The sequence below is a fragment of the Malaya genurostris genome, chromosome 3, assembly GCF_030247185.1.
Source record: "Malaya genurostris strain Urasoe2022 chromosome 3, Malgen_1.1, whole genome shotgun sequence".
NCBI lineage: Eukaryota > Metazoa > Arthropoda > Insecta > Diptera > Culicidae > Malaya > Malaya genurostris.
Window position 1 is genome coordinate 163,591,267 of NC_080572.1, and position 16,840 is coordinate 163,608,106.

General features: G+C 39.6%; 1 protein-coding gene across 2 annotated transcripts in view; it reads right to left on the minus strand.

Annotated features, from left to right (window-relative positions):
• LOC131435285 (RING finger protein nhl-1-like) overlaps positions 1–16,840 on the minus strand; it is a 46,994-nt gene that overhangs the window by 18,333 nt on the left and 11,821 nt on the right. Inside the window, exons 1-5 of one of the 2 annotated variants that reach the window (XM_058602980.1) lie at positions 12,601–12,775; positions 12,407–12,546; positions 12,149–12,327; positions 11,957–12,043; positions 11,517–11,636 (exon numbers count right to left, since the gene is read on the minus strand). In XM_058602980.1, coding sequence (XP_058458963.1) covers positions 11,517–11,636; positions 11,957–12,043; positions 12,149–12,327; positions 12,407–12,546; positions 12,601–12,746 — 672 coding nt within the window. In that variant the 5' untranslated portion in view covers positions 12,747–12,775. Of the gene's footprint in view, positions 1–11,516; positions 11,637–11,956; positions 12,044–12,148; positions 12,328–12,406; positions 12,547–12,600; positions 12,776–16,840 lie in introns of those variants that run through there. The other variant, XM_058602981.1, reaches the window with a different exon arrangement.

Genomic DNA, 16,840 nt, shown 5'->3' on the forward strand with positions numbered 1-16,840 from the left:
AAACCGCTCGTTCGCAGAAATGCTGAAAATCGCCACACCACCTGAACAGAACCCCTACACCTGTTTGTCTGCGGACGATTGCGACTCTGACGATCCTCAAGAAGGTACATCTTCAACTGTCCCTCGTAGTTTTAGGAAGAGGAAAAATATATCATCTCCTAAACTCCCTAGCAAGGGTTCGAAGATATCTTTTGAAGGCCCTCCAAAAGTAACAGCAGAAGGAAGTGTTGGTAAAAAAAACGAAAAGAAGAAGCCAAAAGCTCCTAGTTCCGGAGACTTGAAATCGGAGAAAGAATATCCAACACTAACTCCGGGGACACCCAAAACCCCGAAAGTCCCCAAGGAACCAGAAAACACATCAAGTGCTGGACTTGTAAAATTCAGTGACATTGTGGACTTTATATTTTCCGTCTTCAACATTTCTGACCCCCTAAAAGGTATTTTGATGACTTTCCTGCCAAAAGTTAAAATGTTTTTGATGCAGCTGACTGCAAAATGGCCCCTCCTCTCAGCAATCGTTTCCTTCGATGGCTAATTTTTCGAACGAGGTCAAGGATTCGATCACTGTTTTACAGTGGAACTGTAGAAGTATCATCCCGAAAATAGATCCTTTTAAACACTTAGTAAATAATCTGAAATGTGACGCATTTGCATTGTGCGAAACTTGGTTAACTTCTGATGTATCACTAAACTTCCACGATTTTAACATTATTCGCCTGGATCGAGATAATCCCTACGGAGGAGTACTTTTGGGGATAAAAAAGTGCTATTCCTTCTTTCGAATTAACCTCCCCTCGATATCAGGTATTGAAGTTGTCGCATGTCATGTCACAATTAAAGGCAAGGACCTTTGTATTGCTTCCATCTATATTCCCCCTAGAGCCTCAGTTGGGTACCACTGACTCAGCAGTATCATGCAACTTCTCCCCGCACCGACGTTAGTTTTAGGAGACTTTAACCCTCACGGTACGGGATGGGGTTGTCTTCATGATGATAACAGATCAGCTATGATCCAAGATATTTGCGACAACTTCAATATGACAATCTTGAATACGGGAGAAATGACACGAATTCCCGCACCACCAGGAAGACCAAGTGCGCTGGACTTATCCCTTTGCTCGACATCGCTACGGTTGGATTGCACGTGGAAGGTAATCCCTGATCCCCACGGTAGCGTTCATCTGCCTATCGTAATTTCAATCGCCAGCGGATTAAGACCATCGGAAACAATCAATGTTTTGTATGACCTCACACGAAATATTGATTGGAAATGCTACGCAATATCGATATCTGAAAAACTAGAAACAACACAAGAACTTCCTCCGGAGGAAGAGTATACGTTTATGGCTGGCTTGATTCTCGACACTGCGATTCAAGCTCAGACGAAACGTGTACCCGGCGCGAATACCAACATTCGTCCTCCCAACCCGTGGTGGGACAAAAAGTGCTCATCACTGAACGCGGAAAGATCTTTAGCATTCAAAAAGTTCAGAAAATATGGAACACCTGATAATTATAGAAATTACGCAGCACTAGATAAGCAAATGAAGAACTTAGTTAAAGCAAAGAAACTAGGTTACTGGCGACGGTTTGTTGACGGATTAACAAAAGAAACATCGATGAGCACTCTTTGGAACACAGCCCGACGAATGCGCAACCAAAACACAACGAACGAAAGCGAGGAATATTCTAACCGCTGGATATTCGATTTCGCTAAAAAAGTATGTCCTGATTCTGTTCCGGAACAGAAGATATCCCGCGCCGCGACTTCGAATACAAACGAAACACCGTTTTCGATGGTAGAGTTCTCACTTGCGCTCTTGTCGTGTAACAATAAAGCCCCGGGGTTAGACAGAATTAAATTCAACTTGTTGAAAAATCTTCCTGACTCTGCCAAAAGGCGCTTGCTGAATTTATTTAACAAGTTCCTCGAGGGTAATATTGTTCCACATGACTTCATGATGATAACAGATCAGCTATGATCCAAGATATTTGCGACAACTTCAATATGACAATCTTGAATACGGGAGAAATGACACGAATTCCCGCACCACCAGGAAGACCAAGTGCGCTGGACTTATCCCTTTGCTCGACATCGCTACGGTTGGATTGCACGTGGAAGGTAATCCCTGATCCCCACGGTAGCGTTCATCTGCCTATCGTAATTTCAATCGCCAGCGGATTAAGACCATCGGAAACAATCAATGTTTTGTATGACCTCACACGAAATATTGATTGAAAATGCTACGCAATATCGATATCTGAGAAACTAGAAACAACACAAGAACTTCCTCCGGAGGAAGAGTATACGTTTATGGCTGGCTTGATTCTCGACACTGCGATTCAAGCTCAGACGAAAGTGAGAGTTATCGCCATTCAAAAACCTGGGAAACCAGCTTCCGATCACAATTCGTATCGGCCGATTGCTATGCTTTCCTGTATCCGGAAGTTGTTCGAAAAAATGATTCTCTTCCGTCTAGAGAATTGGGTCGAGACTAATGGTTTACTTTCAGATACACAATTCGGCTTCCGCAGGAGTAAAGGAACGAACGATTGTCTTGCGTTGCTCTCAACCGAAATTCAAATGGCATTTGCTCGTAAAGAACAAATGGCATCAGTATTTCTAGATATCAAGGGGGCTTTTGATTCAGTTTCTATAAATATCCTATCTAAGAAGCTGCACCAGCATGGTCTTTCGCCGGTTTTGAACACCTTTTTATATAATCTATTGTCCGAGAAACACATGTATTTTGCACATGGTGATTTGTCGACAATACGATTCAGTTACATAGGTCTTCCTCAGGGCTCATGCTTAAGCCCCCTTTTATACAATTTTTACGTAAACAACATTGATGAATGTATCAACACATCTTGCACGCTAAGACAACTTGCCGACGACAGCGTTGTGTCCATTATAGGACCCAAAGCTGCCGATCTCCAAGGACCATTACAAGATACCCTCGACAACTTGTCGACGTGGGCTCTTCAAATGGGTATCGAGTTCTCTACGGAGAAAACTGAGCTGGTCGTATTTTCAAGAAAGCGAGAACCAGCACAATTACAGCTTCAACTAGTGGGTGAAACCATAGCTCAGGTCTTCACATTTAAATATCTCGGGGTCTGGTTCGACTCCAAAGGCACCTGGGGATGTCACATTAGGTATCTGAAACAAAAATGCCAGCAGAGAATCAATTTTCTTCGCACAATAACCGGAACTTGGTGGGGTGCCCACCCAGGAGATCTGATCAGGCTGTACCAAACAACGATATTGTCCGTAATGGAATATGGATGCTTCTGCTTTCGATCCGCCGCGAACACCCATTTCATTAAACTGGAAAGAATTCAGTATCGTTGTTTGCGTATTGCCTTAGGTTGCATGCAGTCGACTCATACGATGAGTCTCGAAGTGCTCGCGGGCGTCCTACCGTTGAAAAATCGATTCTGGGATCTCTCATATCGATTGCTAATCCGATGCGATATCTTGAATCCAATGGTGATTGAAAACTTCGAAAGGCTTATCGAGCTTAATTCTCAGACCCGTTTTATGTCCTTGTATTTTGATTACATGGCTCAGAATATTAATCCTTCTTCGTTTGTTTTCAACCGTGCTCATTTCTTGGATACTTCTGATTCTACTGTGTTTTTCGACACATCCATGAGTGTAGTATTCTTTCAGTGCATAATTAGCATCCATGCCCCCCTTGGAGAGTGGAGAGCGACAGTGAGAGATTGAACCAGTTGTGAATTGAATAGAGTACATACCGGATCTCTAAATAAATGTATTCCAGCAGAATAGTAGTAACGTCTTGTTAATTACTTATTCCGTGACTTCCAAGAGACATTACACTGGCGACGAGTCTGGAAGTAGCACAGGCAGCGGAAATTTAGTGAAATTGCGGCAATTAAACCAACCTTCGGATAAGCCAAAATGGCGGCTTCCATAGCTAATTTTCGATGTTTCGACGCAGAGGTAGAAGAGTGGGAGCTTTTCAGAGAGCAGCTGGAACAGTTTTACGTGGCTAATAAAATCGAAGAAAATATCAAAAAAGCGATGCTAATTAATCATTTATGCTCGAAAACATACAAGTTGCTAAGAGATTTATGTACGCCGGATCAACCAAAAGATAGATCCTACGCAGAGTTGTGTAAATTGTTATCTACACATTTTACTCCACCTGTTGTTGTTCACAAGGAAAGGCGATGTTTTTTTCGAGCAAAGCGTCATGAGAACGGTCACGAAGCTGTAAATGAATGGATAGTACGTATTAAAAACTTAGCAACCAACTGTAAGTTTGGCGATACACTACAGCACAATTTGGTAAATAAGTTTATCGACGGCCTTGAAGGTAAACCGTTCGAGCGGATTTGCGAGGAAGGCGGTGATCTCACACTCGAAAAGGCACAGGAATTAGCTCTGAGATACGAGGTCGACACAACGGAAGCACCATTGAACTTCGTTAAACGAAACAACTTGAATCAGAGCGGAGCTAACCGATACAAATCGAACGCGGATGCAGAAAAACGGAATGACCATTCTAACATCAAATGTTTCGCTTGTGCCAAAATGGGACATTATAAGAAAGATTGTCGCTTCAAGGATTACGTTTGTCGAAAGTGCAATCAGAAGGGCCATGTACAGTCAGCTTGCGATAGTCGGCGAAATTACTATGTTGCAGCTACAACAGCGGAAAGCAAAGAAAAACCAGTCGAAAAAGAGGAAGAGGATCAAGTACAATTGCAGCAGAATTACATACGCAAGTCGGATTTGTACACCTTATATAGAGTATCCCGCGCTAGTGAGAGTAATGATTGGTTCTCAGTGGAGGTAAAAATTGGCAATAAGCAGTTCGCGATGGAGTTGGACTCAGGAGCCGGAGTCAGTGTTATTTCCCATGGTTTCTATAGTAGTAACTTAGCTCAATGGAGCCTGCAACATAGCGAAATACAGTTAAAACTATATTCCGGAGAAAAGCTTAAAGTGAAAGGAATAATTAAACCAAAGGTCGAGTACAACAATCAATCGAAGAACATAATATTCGCAGTAGTTGAAGGGTTAGGCCCGCCCCTGTTGGGAAAAAACTTTATGAAGGCATTCGATATTCGCTGGGCAGCGGTAAATAAAATGTTTATAGATAATGAAACACTACTAAGGAAATTAATCGAAGAAAATATAGAAATATTTGGCTCGGAGCTAGGGTGTTACAAATACGAAACAGTCCATCTGGAATTGACAGATCAAGCAGTGCAACCTGTATTTAAGAAGCCCAGACAAGTACCATATAAATTTCAACAACTAGTGTCCGCGGAGTTAGATAACATGGAAAAAGCAGGAATAATCACGAAATGTGATAGTAGTCGTTGGGGCACACCCCTAGTTCCAGTTGTTAAACCGAATGGAAAATTAAGACTGTGTGGCGATTACAAGGTAACCGTAAATGGTTGTTTAAAGGACGTCCGTTTTCCTTTACCAACGGCAGAAGAAATTTTTGTAAAATTAAATGGAGGAGTGAAGTTCAGTAAGTTGGATCTATCGAAGGCGTATAACCAGTTCGAGTTGGACGATCAATCGAAGCAATTATGTGCGATATCAACTATGCAAGGAGTTTATTTAATGAATCGTCTTCCGTTTGGTGTGAAACCGGCGTCAGGAATAGTACAGAGAGAAATAGTCAAACTTTTTTGTGGTATCAAAGGCGTTTCCAATTTTCTGGACGATATTATAGTGACAGGTGCTACGGACGAAGAACACCTGGATCGTTTGAGAGAGGTGTTTAGCATACTAACCAAAGCCGGCTTAAGGCTCAACTTGGATAAATGCCAATTCTTCAAAGACAAGATCACGTTTATAGGACACGTTATCACCAAAGATGGATTAATGAAAACTGATGAGAGAATCAAAGCAATACGAGACGCGCCACAACCAAAAAATGTTACGGAAGTAAAAGCTTTTGCAGGTCTGGTAAACTACTATGCTAAATTTATTAGGAATTTAGCTGACATCATGAGCCCATTATATGAACTTTTGCGAAAAGGAGCCAGTTTCGAGTGGACAGAAGTTTGCACAGGCGCGTTCAAAAGGATTAAAGACGAAATCTGTAAGGATATAACATTGGCACATTTCAATCCTAAAGCAAAACTTATTTTAACATGCGATGCATCAAATGTGGGTATTTCGGCCGTATTAAGTCAAGAAGAAGGTAGCATAGAGCGGCCGGTCGCGTTTGCATCAAGAGTACTTCACCCGGCGGAAACAAACTACAGTGTTATAGATCGAGAAGCTCTTGCTATCGTTTACGGTATAAATAAGTTTTTTCTGTATTTGGCCGGAAACAAGTTTGTCATTCGTACAGACCACAAGCCACTATTGAGCATTTTTAATCCAAGAAAAGGTATTCCTCAGATCGCAGCCAGTAGAATGCAGAGATGGGCTCACTTTTTATCCGGATTTAACTATGAAATCAGCCACGTGCGATCGCAGCTGAACATAGCAGATTTTACTTCACGATTTCCAAACGAACCCTGGAAGATATGGAAGAAAGAAGATTCGTATCTCAATTTTATTAATAAAGACGGGAGAAAAGTGATTGACGAGAAGACAGTGGCCGAATCAACAAGGGCGGACGATGACCTGGGATTGTTAATGAGAGTGCTCAGAGGAGAGAGAGCGACACGCCTTCCGAAAAATAGTCCATATGCTAAAATTATGAACGAATTATCTTTAGAAAATGACATAATCATGCGCGGACATAAGGTAGTAGTACCGATGTTACTCCGAGGAGAAGTGTTGAAGCAAATTCACCAGTCCCATTTAGGAATCGTCAAGAGCAAAAATGTAGCTAGATCATATGTTTGGTGGCCAGGTATAGACGCAGACATAGAAAAGTTTATACAAAACTGTTCTGTATGTCTTCTGCAAAGTCCGTCACCACCAAAAGCACAGTTGTTGTCATGGGAACCGGCGGAAAGAGTTTGGAGCCGAGTTCATGTAGATTTTGCCGGCCCGATTAAAGGATGGTCTTTCCTAATAATAGTCGATGCGCTATCAAAATGGGTCGAGATTTTCCCAACGAAACACTGTACGGCACAATTTGTGATCGAAAAGATAACAGAGTGTATTGCACGGTTTGGAATTTTTGACGAACTGGTAAGCGACAACGGTAGCCAGTTTGTGGCTGCAGACATAAAAAAATTTCTAACCGCAAACGGAATTAAGCAAAGCTTAACGAGCCCAGGGCACCCAGCCACAAACGGCGCCGCCGAAAACATGGTGAAAACTTTCAAATTATCATTGAACAAAAGTTTGGCTGAAGGCAAAACCTGTATTCCAGGAATAATAGCAAACTTCTAATTGGCTACAGAAAGTCCGCCCACTCTTCAACAGGAATGTCACCAGCACTTCTAATGCTAGGCAGAGAGATCAAAACATCATTAGATTTGATGAAACCTAGCCGGGGCAATACTACAGAACAAGAAAGAAAGGCACGAACCAAATTGGACAAGGCTCAGCAAAACCAAAAGAAGTTTTACAAAGGATCAAGAGAAGTACAGTTTCAGGCGGGGGAGAAGGTCGTGGTCCGTGACTATTCCAACCCAAATAAAGCAACGTGGGTGCCAGCAATAGTGCAACGTGCGAAGGGAAATCGAAATTACGAGGTTCAACTGGATTCAGGGCGTTTCATCAAACGACATGTCAACCAAATGAGATCAGATCGCCGCATTGGAGCCAGTTCAATGATTGTGACGCCGAGTAATGGATCACAGAGCAACGTGCTGTCTTCTATGAAAGGAACCGTACCGATTAAGCGTATAATAGAGCCGCAGTTAGAACCAACGGCGCATCAAGAATCCACGGGTGCGCAAGAGCCTGAGGAAGTATCTTCAGATAGCACAATTGGAAACAAAATAAACATGTCCGTTAGTAGCGAAGAAAGCTATGAAAGTATTCAGGATTTGACAGACCAAATGAGTCGAATTAGTTTAGATGATAGACAATCTTCGGATACACAAACGGTAGAATTTAATCAGAGCTCAATGTCAAATAGGTCTACGGACAGTGATGAGGGGTTAGAAGTAGGAGGTTTCGAACGAGGATATTGGAGATTAAGGGATGCAGGAGGCAGGATAATAAAAAAAATAGTAATTATTTTTTTTATATTGCAGATGCTCTTTATTGACCCGGAGATTCCGGAGGTATCATTACAATCTTAGTGTGAGGATGTGTAGTATTCTTTCAGTGCATAATTAGCATCCATGCCCCCCTTGGAGAGTGGAGAGCGACAGTGAGAGATTGAACCAGTTGTGAATTGAATAGAGTACATACCGGATCTCTAAATAAATGTATTCCAGCAGAATAGTAGTAACGTCTTGTTAATTACTTATTCCGTGACTTCCAAGAGACATTACAATGAGAGAAGAAATTCGTGGAATCCCGGTTCACGTACGCCCTCAAGTGGCCCCAAATATTTTTTATAATAAATTCAGAACAGTCAACTGTGAAAAGATGTTTTACACTGACGGATCAAACATCAACAGGTCCACAGGCTTCGGAATCTTCAATCAGAACATCACCGCTTCGTACAAACTCTGTGATCCGGCTTCAGTCTACGTCGCAGAATTAGCTGCTATTCAGTACACCCTCGAGATCATTGAAACCTTGCCCAAAGACCATTACTTCATTGTCACGGACAGTCTAAGTTCAATAGAAGCTCTCCGCGCAGTGAAGCCAGGAAAGTATCCCCCATATTTCCTGGGGAAAATACGGGAACACTTGCGAACTTTATCTGAACGGTCTTATTTAATATCGTTAGTCTGGGTCCCTTCGCATTGTTCCATTCCGGGCAATGAAAAGGCAGACTCATTGGCTAAGGTGGGCGCATTAGAAGGTGATATTTACGAAAGACCAATCTGCTTCAATGAATTTTTCAGTATCTCTCGTCAGAAAACTCTCGAAAGTTGGCAAACTTCATGGAGCAATGGCGAACTGGGACGATGGCTGCATTCCATTATCCCTAGGGTATCGACGAAACCTTGGTTCAGGGGGATGAACGTGAGTCGTGACTTCATTCGTGTGATGTCTCGGCTCATGTCAAACCATTACACATTCAACGCGCATCTCCGGCGTATTGGAATCGTGGAGAGCGGTCTCTGCGCTTGTGGTGACGGTAATCAGGACATCGAGCATGTCGTATGGACGTGTACGGAGTATCGTGACGCCAGGTCTTTATTAAAGGACTCCCTAAGGGCCCGAGGTAGACCACCTGAAGTTCCGGTCCGAGATGTGTTTGCTAGTCGGGATATCTCTTATATGCTTCTTATATACCAGTACCTCAAACACATTAATATCCAAGTGTAATCTGTTATACCTCGCTCAGAAAGTATAATCTCCACCTACAGGTTCGACACTAACATCCGCCCGATTCTCTCGATCACCGTCCCTGTCCACCATCTTCATTGGAACTAACAAGATCTTTTTTTGTCACTAACTTTTCGTTCCCCCTTCCCCCGTCTCTTCACCATCTCGATGGCAACTAATTAGATCTCTGTAGTTTTCAGACATTTTGTTTCCATACCCCCTATTTACCTCGGTTTCCACAATATTTACTTTTTTTTATTTTTTCATCTCTTCGTAACATCACCATCACCGCCTACGGTCCTACGCTCCAGTCGATGACCAGCATGCGGGCCACCCGCCGGGCCTTCGTAGCCTGGGGGTGTTTCCCGCGGACCCACATGAACTGAAAGGAAGCGGCCATAGATAGCACCAACTGGAAGTCATGCAATATTCAATTCACCGACCATTGCCGAACGCCAGCTAAAAGCTTTTTCCAAAAATTCTAGACGACATAATCTAATGATACTATTCTAGTTTTAAGTTAGTCGTTAATTAAGATTAGGAAATACCCTTGGCATCTTAGAGCTTAAGCAGTGTGCCTAAAAATATATATTATACTATTGAAAAAAAAAACGCTAATTAGACCGGTTGTTCTCTATGGCCACGAGACCTGGACTATGTTGGCAGAGGACCAACGCGCCCTCAGTGTTTTCGAAAGAAAGGTACTGAGGACCATCTATGGCGGAGTGTAGATGGAAGACGGAACGTGGAGACGGCGTATGAATCACGAATTGCAACAGCTGCTAGGAGAACCACCCATCGTACGGACAGCTAAAATCGGACGTCTACGATGGGCTGGGCATGTCATAAGGATGTCGGAAGACAGCCCAGTGAAAATGGATCTTGAATCTAATCCGACTGGTACAAAAAGAAGAGGAGCGCAGCGAGCAAGGTGGATCGATCAAGTGGAGGGTGATCTCAGAAGCGTCCGTACCTTGAGTGGCTGGCGACGAGCAGCCATGGACCGAGTTATGTGGAGACGTATTCTTGATACAGCAAAGGACACCCCAGGCCTATAGCTGTTAGATAAGGTAAGTAAGCAAAAGAGAGAGAGAGGCATCTACTTGTCAAATCTGTTCTGAAAATACTTTTATCTAGTAAATTTTGGATCACCATTAATTTTAATTTTCATCCAGTTAATATTTGAAAGTTTTTCAAAAATTCTTTTTTTTTGTGTTCGTTTACAACCCTATTCATCTTGACAAAGCTTAACACTACGATTTGAATTTCAACCATTTCATGGAACGGTATCGAGATGAAAACCGTCACTAGTAACGCCGTTATGAATGTCTTCATGAAAGTTTATGAGCAGCAATGAAATTCGCACAGAAAACAAAATGCTGCCGATTTTTTTTTGATGACTATCATTCTTTCGTTACATTCATCGCCCAGTACGAATAAGACTGTCGCCATTACATTCACGTAGCGCGGGTATCTCCATCCGCTCATGAACGTCATCGAAAGTGGCTGAGTCGTCCCTTGTAATTTCGTTACAGCATTATGCTGAATGCTTCAATAAATTCTACAACAAGATACATTTCCTCCATCCTACGAATGTGCGCTTGCGACAAATGCAACGATTTCTAGTGTCCATAATTAGATTATGCCTTAAGTAAAATTTGGTCAAATTCGTACGTGCTTCAATTGTTATTTCACCCACGTGTGCTACATTTGGAAATAGTGCGTTGGTATGCAAAGTTATTGTTAACGGATTTTGTGCCCAAAAAAATTGAAAGTTTGATTGGATATCATTCTTCATCGATTGAATGAATTTGCTCGTGTTGGGTTACAAAAATAAAAACGGTTGATGATAACAATGGCTGATTTTTTTGCTCGTTCAAAAAGTGGTTCTCTTGAATTTCACTGGTGTCTCTACGTGTTTTTCTTTAAACATTGGTGATTGCGTTTCCGGATACCCCAAGAAAACTAGTACTGCATGCAAAAATGTGACAAAATGCTTTTAATTTGTCTACTTGGAAAAGATTTTTTAGCAAATTTCAGTTGAATACTTCAACCACCGTGCGTTCCACACATATCACCCGGTAGAACGTCGATTCTTTCGGTGGCGAAGCTCAATGAAAATGATTGCTGATTTCTATATGCTGAGAGTGTTCAACTTGCTTACCTTATAAGCGATTATTTTATGATCCATTTTTTCACTTGCCGAATTAAGTTGGACATCCAGCTGCCGAACTTGTTTGTCCAATTCATCCATATGGGTTTGCCAACAAATAGCACATAAAATCTGTAATCAGTGACGACAGTTTTTATTGATTGGAATGCAAACAAATAGGTTTTCTTTCGTTGTACAAACAAAGAACATTTTCTAAAGAAACCCGATAGTAGTACAAAGTTTAGTTTTATCAATAAATAATTATATTTTCATTATTTTTTGTGATTAGGCACAAATATATTTTGCTTGCTTTATCAACTGCAGATTAAATTATTCTCTAAATATGCAAATAATAAATACATATGTAATAAATTGGAAATAGGTACAACCGAAAGGCTTATTACGCACCACACATAACACATGTAAAATTAAATTTGAGCAAATTAACTCACTTGCTTACAATGATAGCAGTTTTGCATCATAATACTTCCAACTGTGTCGCATCTATTACATTTTAAGTGTAGTTCTACATCTGGAATCTGAAAAATGTGTTGATGAACGTTAGTCACTTATCATCATTTAAACCTGAAGTTTTTATCTAATTTTTATCACACATGTATTGAATGAACATGAGCAGCACTTACATTTGCGGTCGGAGCGATTGATAAGTTTTGTTCTCGGTCTTGGCGATCCGGAATGTCTGTTTGACTGCCTAGGACATTCAGAACTGAATCAATGTAAAGATTAGGCGGCAAACTCGACACTCCACCGGAAGTTGAAGACAATTTTTGCATACCATTACATGTCGAGCATAAAATATAATCTACAATAGAAAATTAGAGAGTGTGTTCATAACAAATATTGATGAAGCTTATTTTTCTGTGCAATCAGTAGTAGCCCACTTTTGTTATTTTGGCGTTGAAAAGACACCTCGAGGCACGCAAGGCAAAATGTATGTTGACACTGAAGCATTCTTGGAGCACTGAGCCGGTTTTGGCAAATACGACAAATTATCAAACACTCCAAAGCACGCAAGGAGTCACTGAAAGATGAAATCATTAGGTTGGGCTACATTTCATCATTGATTAGTTTTTACTCTGATGAACTTTCACTAACTGAAAGTTGGTGCTTTTGGAATTGCTTTTTTATAATTGCTGTTTTACTTGGATCACTTTCATTGTTAATAAATGGCACTGTTCTTGACACGACCTGACCTGAATTTGATGCATCGTTCATTTTCATAAAAATGAATCTCGCTGCTTCTTGCACCGTTGTCCGTAAGCTACTGTCTTTCAACCAGTTTGAAATGGGAGATCTCGATACTAGTTTATCTAATCGTTTGTCAAATCAAAATATTCCATTACGGGTAATTAGAAGATATGGCAGTAAGAGGACGGGATGAAGTAGCCGACTTCTTGCACAACGGTGTATGTTTCGATTTTTTATTTAGGTGGCCGGATCCTTTGATATATCAAACTAAAAATATTACTTGGTGTTAACATTTTTTTAATTAACACCTGAACTATGATAATAATTGATCAATAGAACAGTGTCGAGTGGGTGCTCTTTAGTAGTAAAATGTGAGAGTGAAAAAGAGATCGTGCGTTGTAGCCCATCAGGATTTGCGGAATGATTGAAAAGTTCGTTATTATGATCACTACAGCGGATGAAGTGGATTTCGGAGTTGCTTTTCTTCAAAATTTCCTCGGCGGATAGGTGAAGTCGTGGTTTGATATACGAACGTATTAATAATAATCATTATTTTTAAATTTTTTGCAAGTAGATGAATAGATACCAAGTTGTTTAATTTGTTTTAATTAAAAGTACACAGCCAAGAGATGCGCAACTTTTTTGATGTGGAACACATCTTTATTTTCTATATAGGGGTGCAAATTAGAAACTCGAGGAAAAATACACGTAGAAATGTGGTCAGGTTTTAAACACTTACAGCTCAGTATTTTTTGTATCAATTATTAATATTATTTCATTATTTGATTGGAAATATTTCTAAGATTCGATTTGCATGTATCAAGCCACGTATTTTCAATTATAAATGATTGAAATTTTGATTAGTAGCGAGCAGTGTCCTATTTTGTCTGCTAAAAATTGACGTTTCGTCTGAGAAATTGACAACTATTCCAGGGTAAATGTTGAGTGCGTAAGATTAATTTCTAATTTATATAATATGAACTCGATTGATAATGAGAAGTTTATCGCTTCAACCGAAATCGCAGAATGGTAGAAAAACTTAACGCTATAAAAATCACTGCTTGAATACAAAACTTGAACACAAGCTTGACGAACAGAAGCTTTAATATCAAAATCCGTATCGCAAGTATGTATAAAGATATAATTGCATACATTTGGGATATTGGTGTAATTTCGTCGGCTATAAAACAAACAATGTTCGGTGGTGGTTCCTAATCAAGATAAATCTAGGCAGACTCTCGTGCAATAGCGGATTTAAAAGTGTGACGATTGATTGAACTATTTGATTGTAGATCATTAGAAATTTCGGTTCCCTTGTTCCTCATCAATGGCTCGAACAACCACATGGGGCTGATTCTTGTAGTTTTTTGTTATATTATCTAAAACTAGCTGACCCGTCGAACTTCGTCTCGCCCGATTTTTTTTTTTGAGTTTATGCTTTATGACAGGAATTGTCAAACGTCTTAGGCTGTTAATGTATCTTTCCATTATTTTACTGATCACTTGGCTGCGATGAGTTAATCAAAAAGTATTGTGAATATGTTACAAGCTTTTGTTACGCAAAAATTAAGCGAATGCACCAATCGCCATACCATCTTTTGAGTCAGTGCATCGAACAGCGATTGTACATCTCTCTCAAACTAATGCTTTCGGCATATGGGATAAAAAGTGAAGCAAAAATAACTAAGATGACAACTTTGAATCGATTCCGCAAATTTACAAAACCTGCCCTCGCGACTTGTAGTTCGTCACTTCTCGCTAGTCTGGTGATATTATTTAGTTGTGTTTAATGAATGTTCGTAGAGTGACAATCACAGGAACAATTTTCGATTAACAATTCAGTGATAAAACTTTTTTTACTTTTAATTTATAAACAATTCTTGTTTTCAGTTACTGAAGACTACCTTGTAGATACAATACGAAATGTTTAGTAAATCATTCTGGTCAGTCATTAATTATTTAGTAAATTTCTGACATCAGAGACTCCGACGATTCGCATCGCTAAGTTCGATTCCTCTGATAGAAGGTAAAAGCTTAGATGCGAGAAACCTTCTTCTTACTAAAATGAACCTTGTTACGCCGAATTTTTCCGCACTTTATTTTCAAATCCTTGCTCTTCCTTGAGTACTATGGCTCTACATTTTTCATACTTTTTTTTCTCTCACAGTCTCTAGTTAGTTTGACATTGTTAAAAAAACGAAAGATAAAATGAATTATTCTTGAATATTCGAAAGTTCATGTTACCGTTCTTTTAAATATTGTGTCCATTAACTTTTACATGAACACTGCATTCGTTTAATAGTTGTATCAATAGTCGTCTCATTAGTCGTCACATCGTTTTGTTTAGTTTAGTAATTGTAAATTAATGGTGGAGTTCGGTACTGAGAATCCATATCAGAAAGTTAAATATGAAAATAATGTGCAATTCTTCTGTTATAGCGGAGTGAACATAAAGAGTGATTATACCAGTATTCAGCTTATCGTTCGAGTCAATGCATAAAATCTCACAACTAATGGTTTTCAATCCACTAGAATTTACCCGACACAAACGAACTTCAGCATGTTAAATGCAAGGCAAACCTCTTTGTTTGATCTCATTATTTAAACAGCAGAATCCTATCATTCATTGGTACAAAAATCGTTCTATAATGTGATTTGTTCATCTCACGTCTACGATGGCCAACATTAATCATCTAACTGATTACATTGCACACAATGCATCTTCTGGTAAACAATATCAGAACTTTTGATCCTGTTCACGGTATATCTAGAACACTCAGATGCGTTCCATAAAAAAAATCATTTGGCAAGCGATAATGTTGATACCCAATTAAGCATGTGGCTCGTAATGACGAAGTATGCATGTGAAAACTTCACACAAAACAACTCGTTGCGCGCCAAAGGATTCTTTCAACGATCTAGTATTCCTTTCTTCGACGGCCAACCACTTATGCAACTCGTTATGCGCCAAACACCAAGCGACTCATTGACGACTTTTTCAGTGGAAAATTCCATTGTCCACACAAAACAACTTTATGGATCTTTCCCACTTTTCTGGCAATTTTTCCTAATTTTTTTGATGTACGAACCCGGTGTGGGTAAAAACGCATCAAACAAAAAAATAATCATTTAAATCCGTCCATCCGTTCTTACGTGATGCGATTACAAAGAATGATCTATAGATCTATAGATATAGATAGATAAATATCTAAAGATGTTATAGAATACGTCATATAAGTAAGAGTATCCATCCTGTGATAAATAATTTTTCTATTCGTATTATTAGTTCTCTATTGAAGAGTTTGTCATAATGCTATTTATGTATGAACAATATCGTTCCCCATTCAACTCAACTCCAATAGTTATCTAATGTACGAAAACCATTCGCTAGAATGAGGTCTGCTGTCTCTGTTCGATAGATTCGATTTAAGGGGGATTTTTTTCTTTGTATTTTCGTATAGCAAAACATTTTAAGAATATTCTGTAAAATTTTCTAGCCTATCGTAACAAAACTCAGAAAAAATATATTTTTTTTAATGTTAGAAGCTACGGGCTCCCTAGACTATTAAATTGTTTCCTTAGAATTTATAACCAAAATACCTGTAACGCGTTTTTCTCAAAAGCAGGTTTTGAAAGTCCGTGTCCATCGTCATTTAAAAACTACTGCAAAAACTACTAATTATGCAAAACGTTTGAGTTAATTTTGAGGAACGATATCTCTTTAAAAAAATCACAAATATTGTTTTCCGAAGTACTGCTTCTTATAGAGCCGAAGCAAAGCATGTATCCGACTTTATCACAATTCGTAGATTGATAGTCGAGTAATCGGCAAAATAACATGATGACTCTACTAATGGATACAATCGGGTAAGAAATAATAAATTGTATCCACACTAGACTACAGAAAATCTTCGAAAATGAGATAAAAATGTAATACTAATTATAAAATTATTGGTTACCATTTCTAAGAGATAGAAAGTCTCTCCGTAATGTTTGAATTCATTTGACGTAAACATTGCTTTGAGACCGTGCAGGTCGATGGAACGGTGGCCTCGGTACAAGAAACGGGTCATCAGAATTCGAATAAGTCCAGAATTCAAATTAATCAGTATTTTATAAGTACTTAA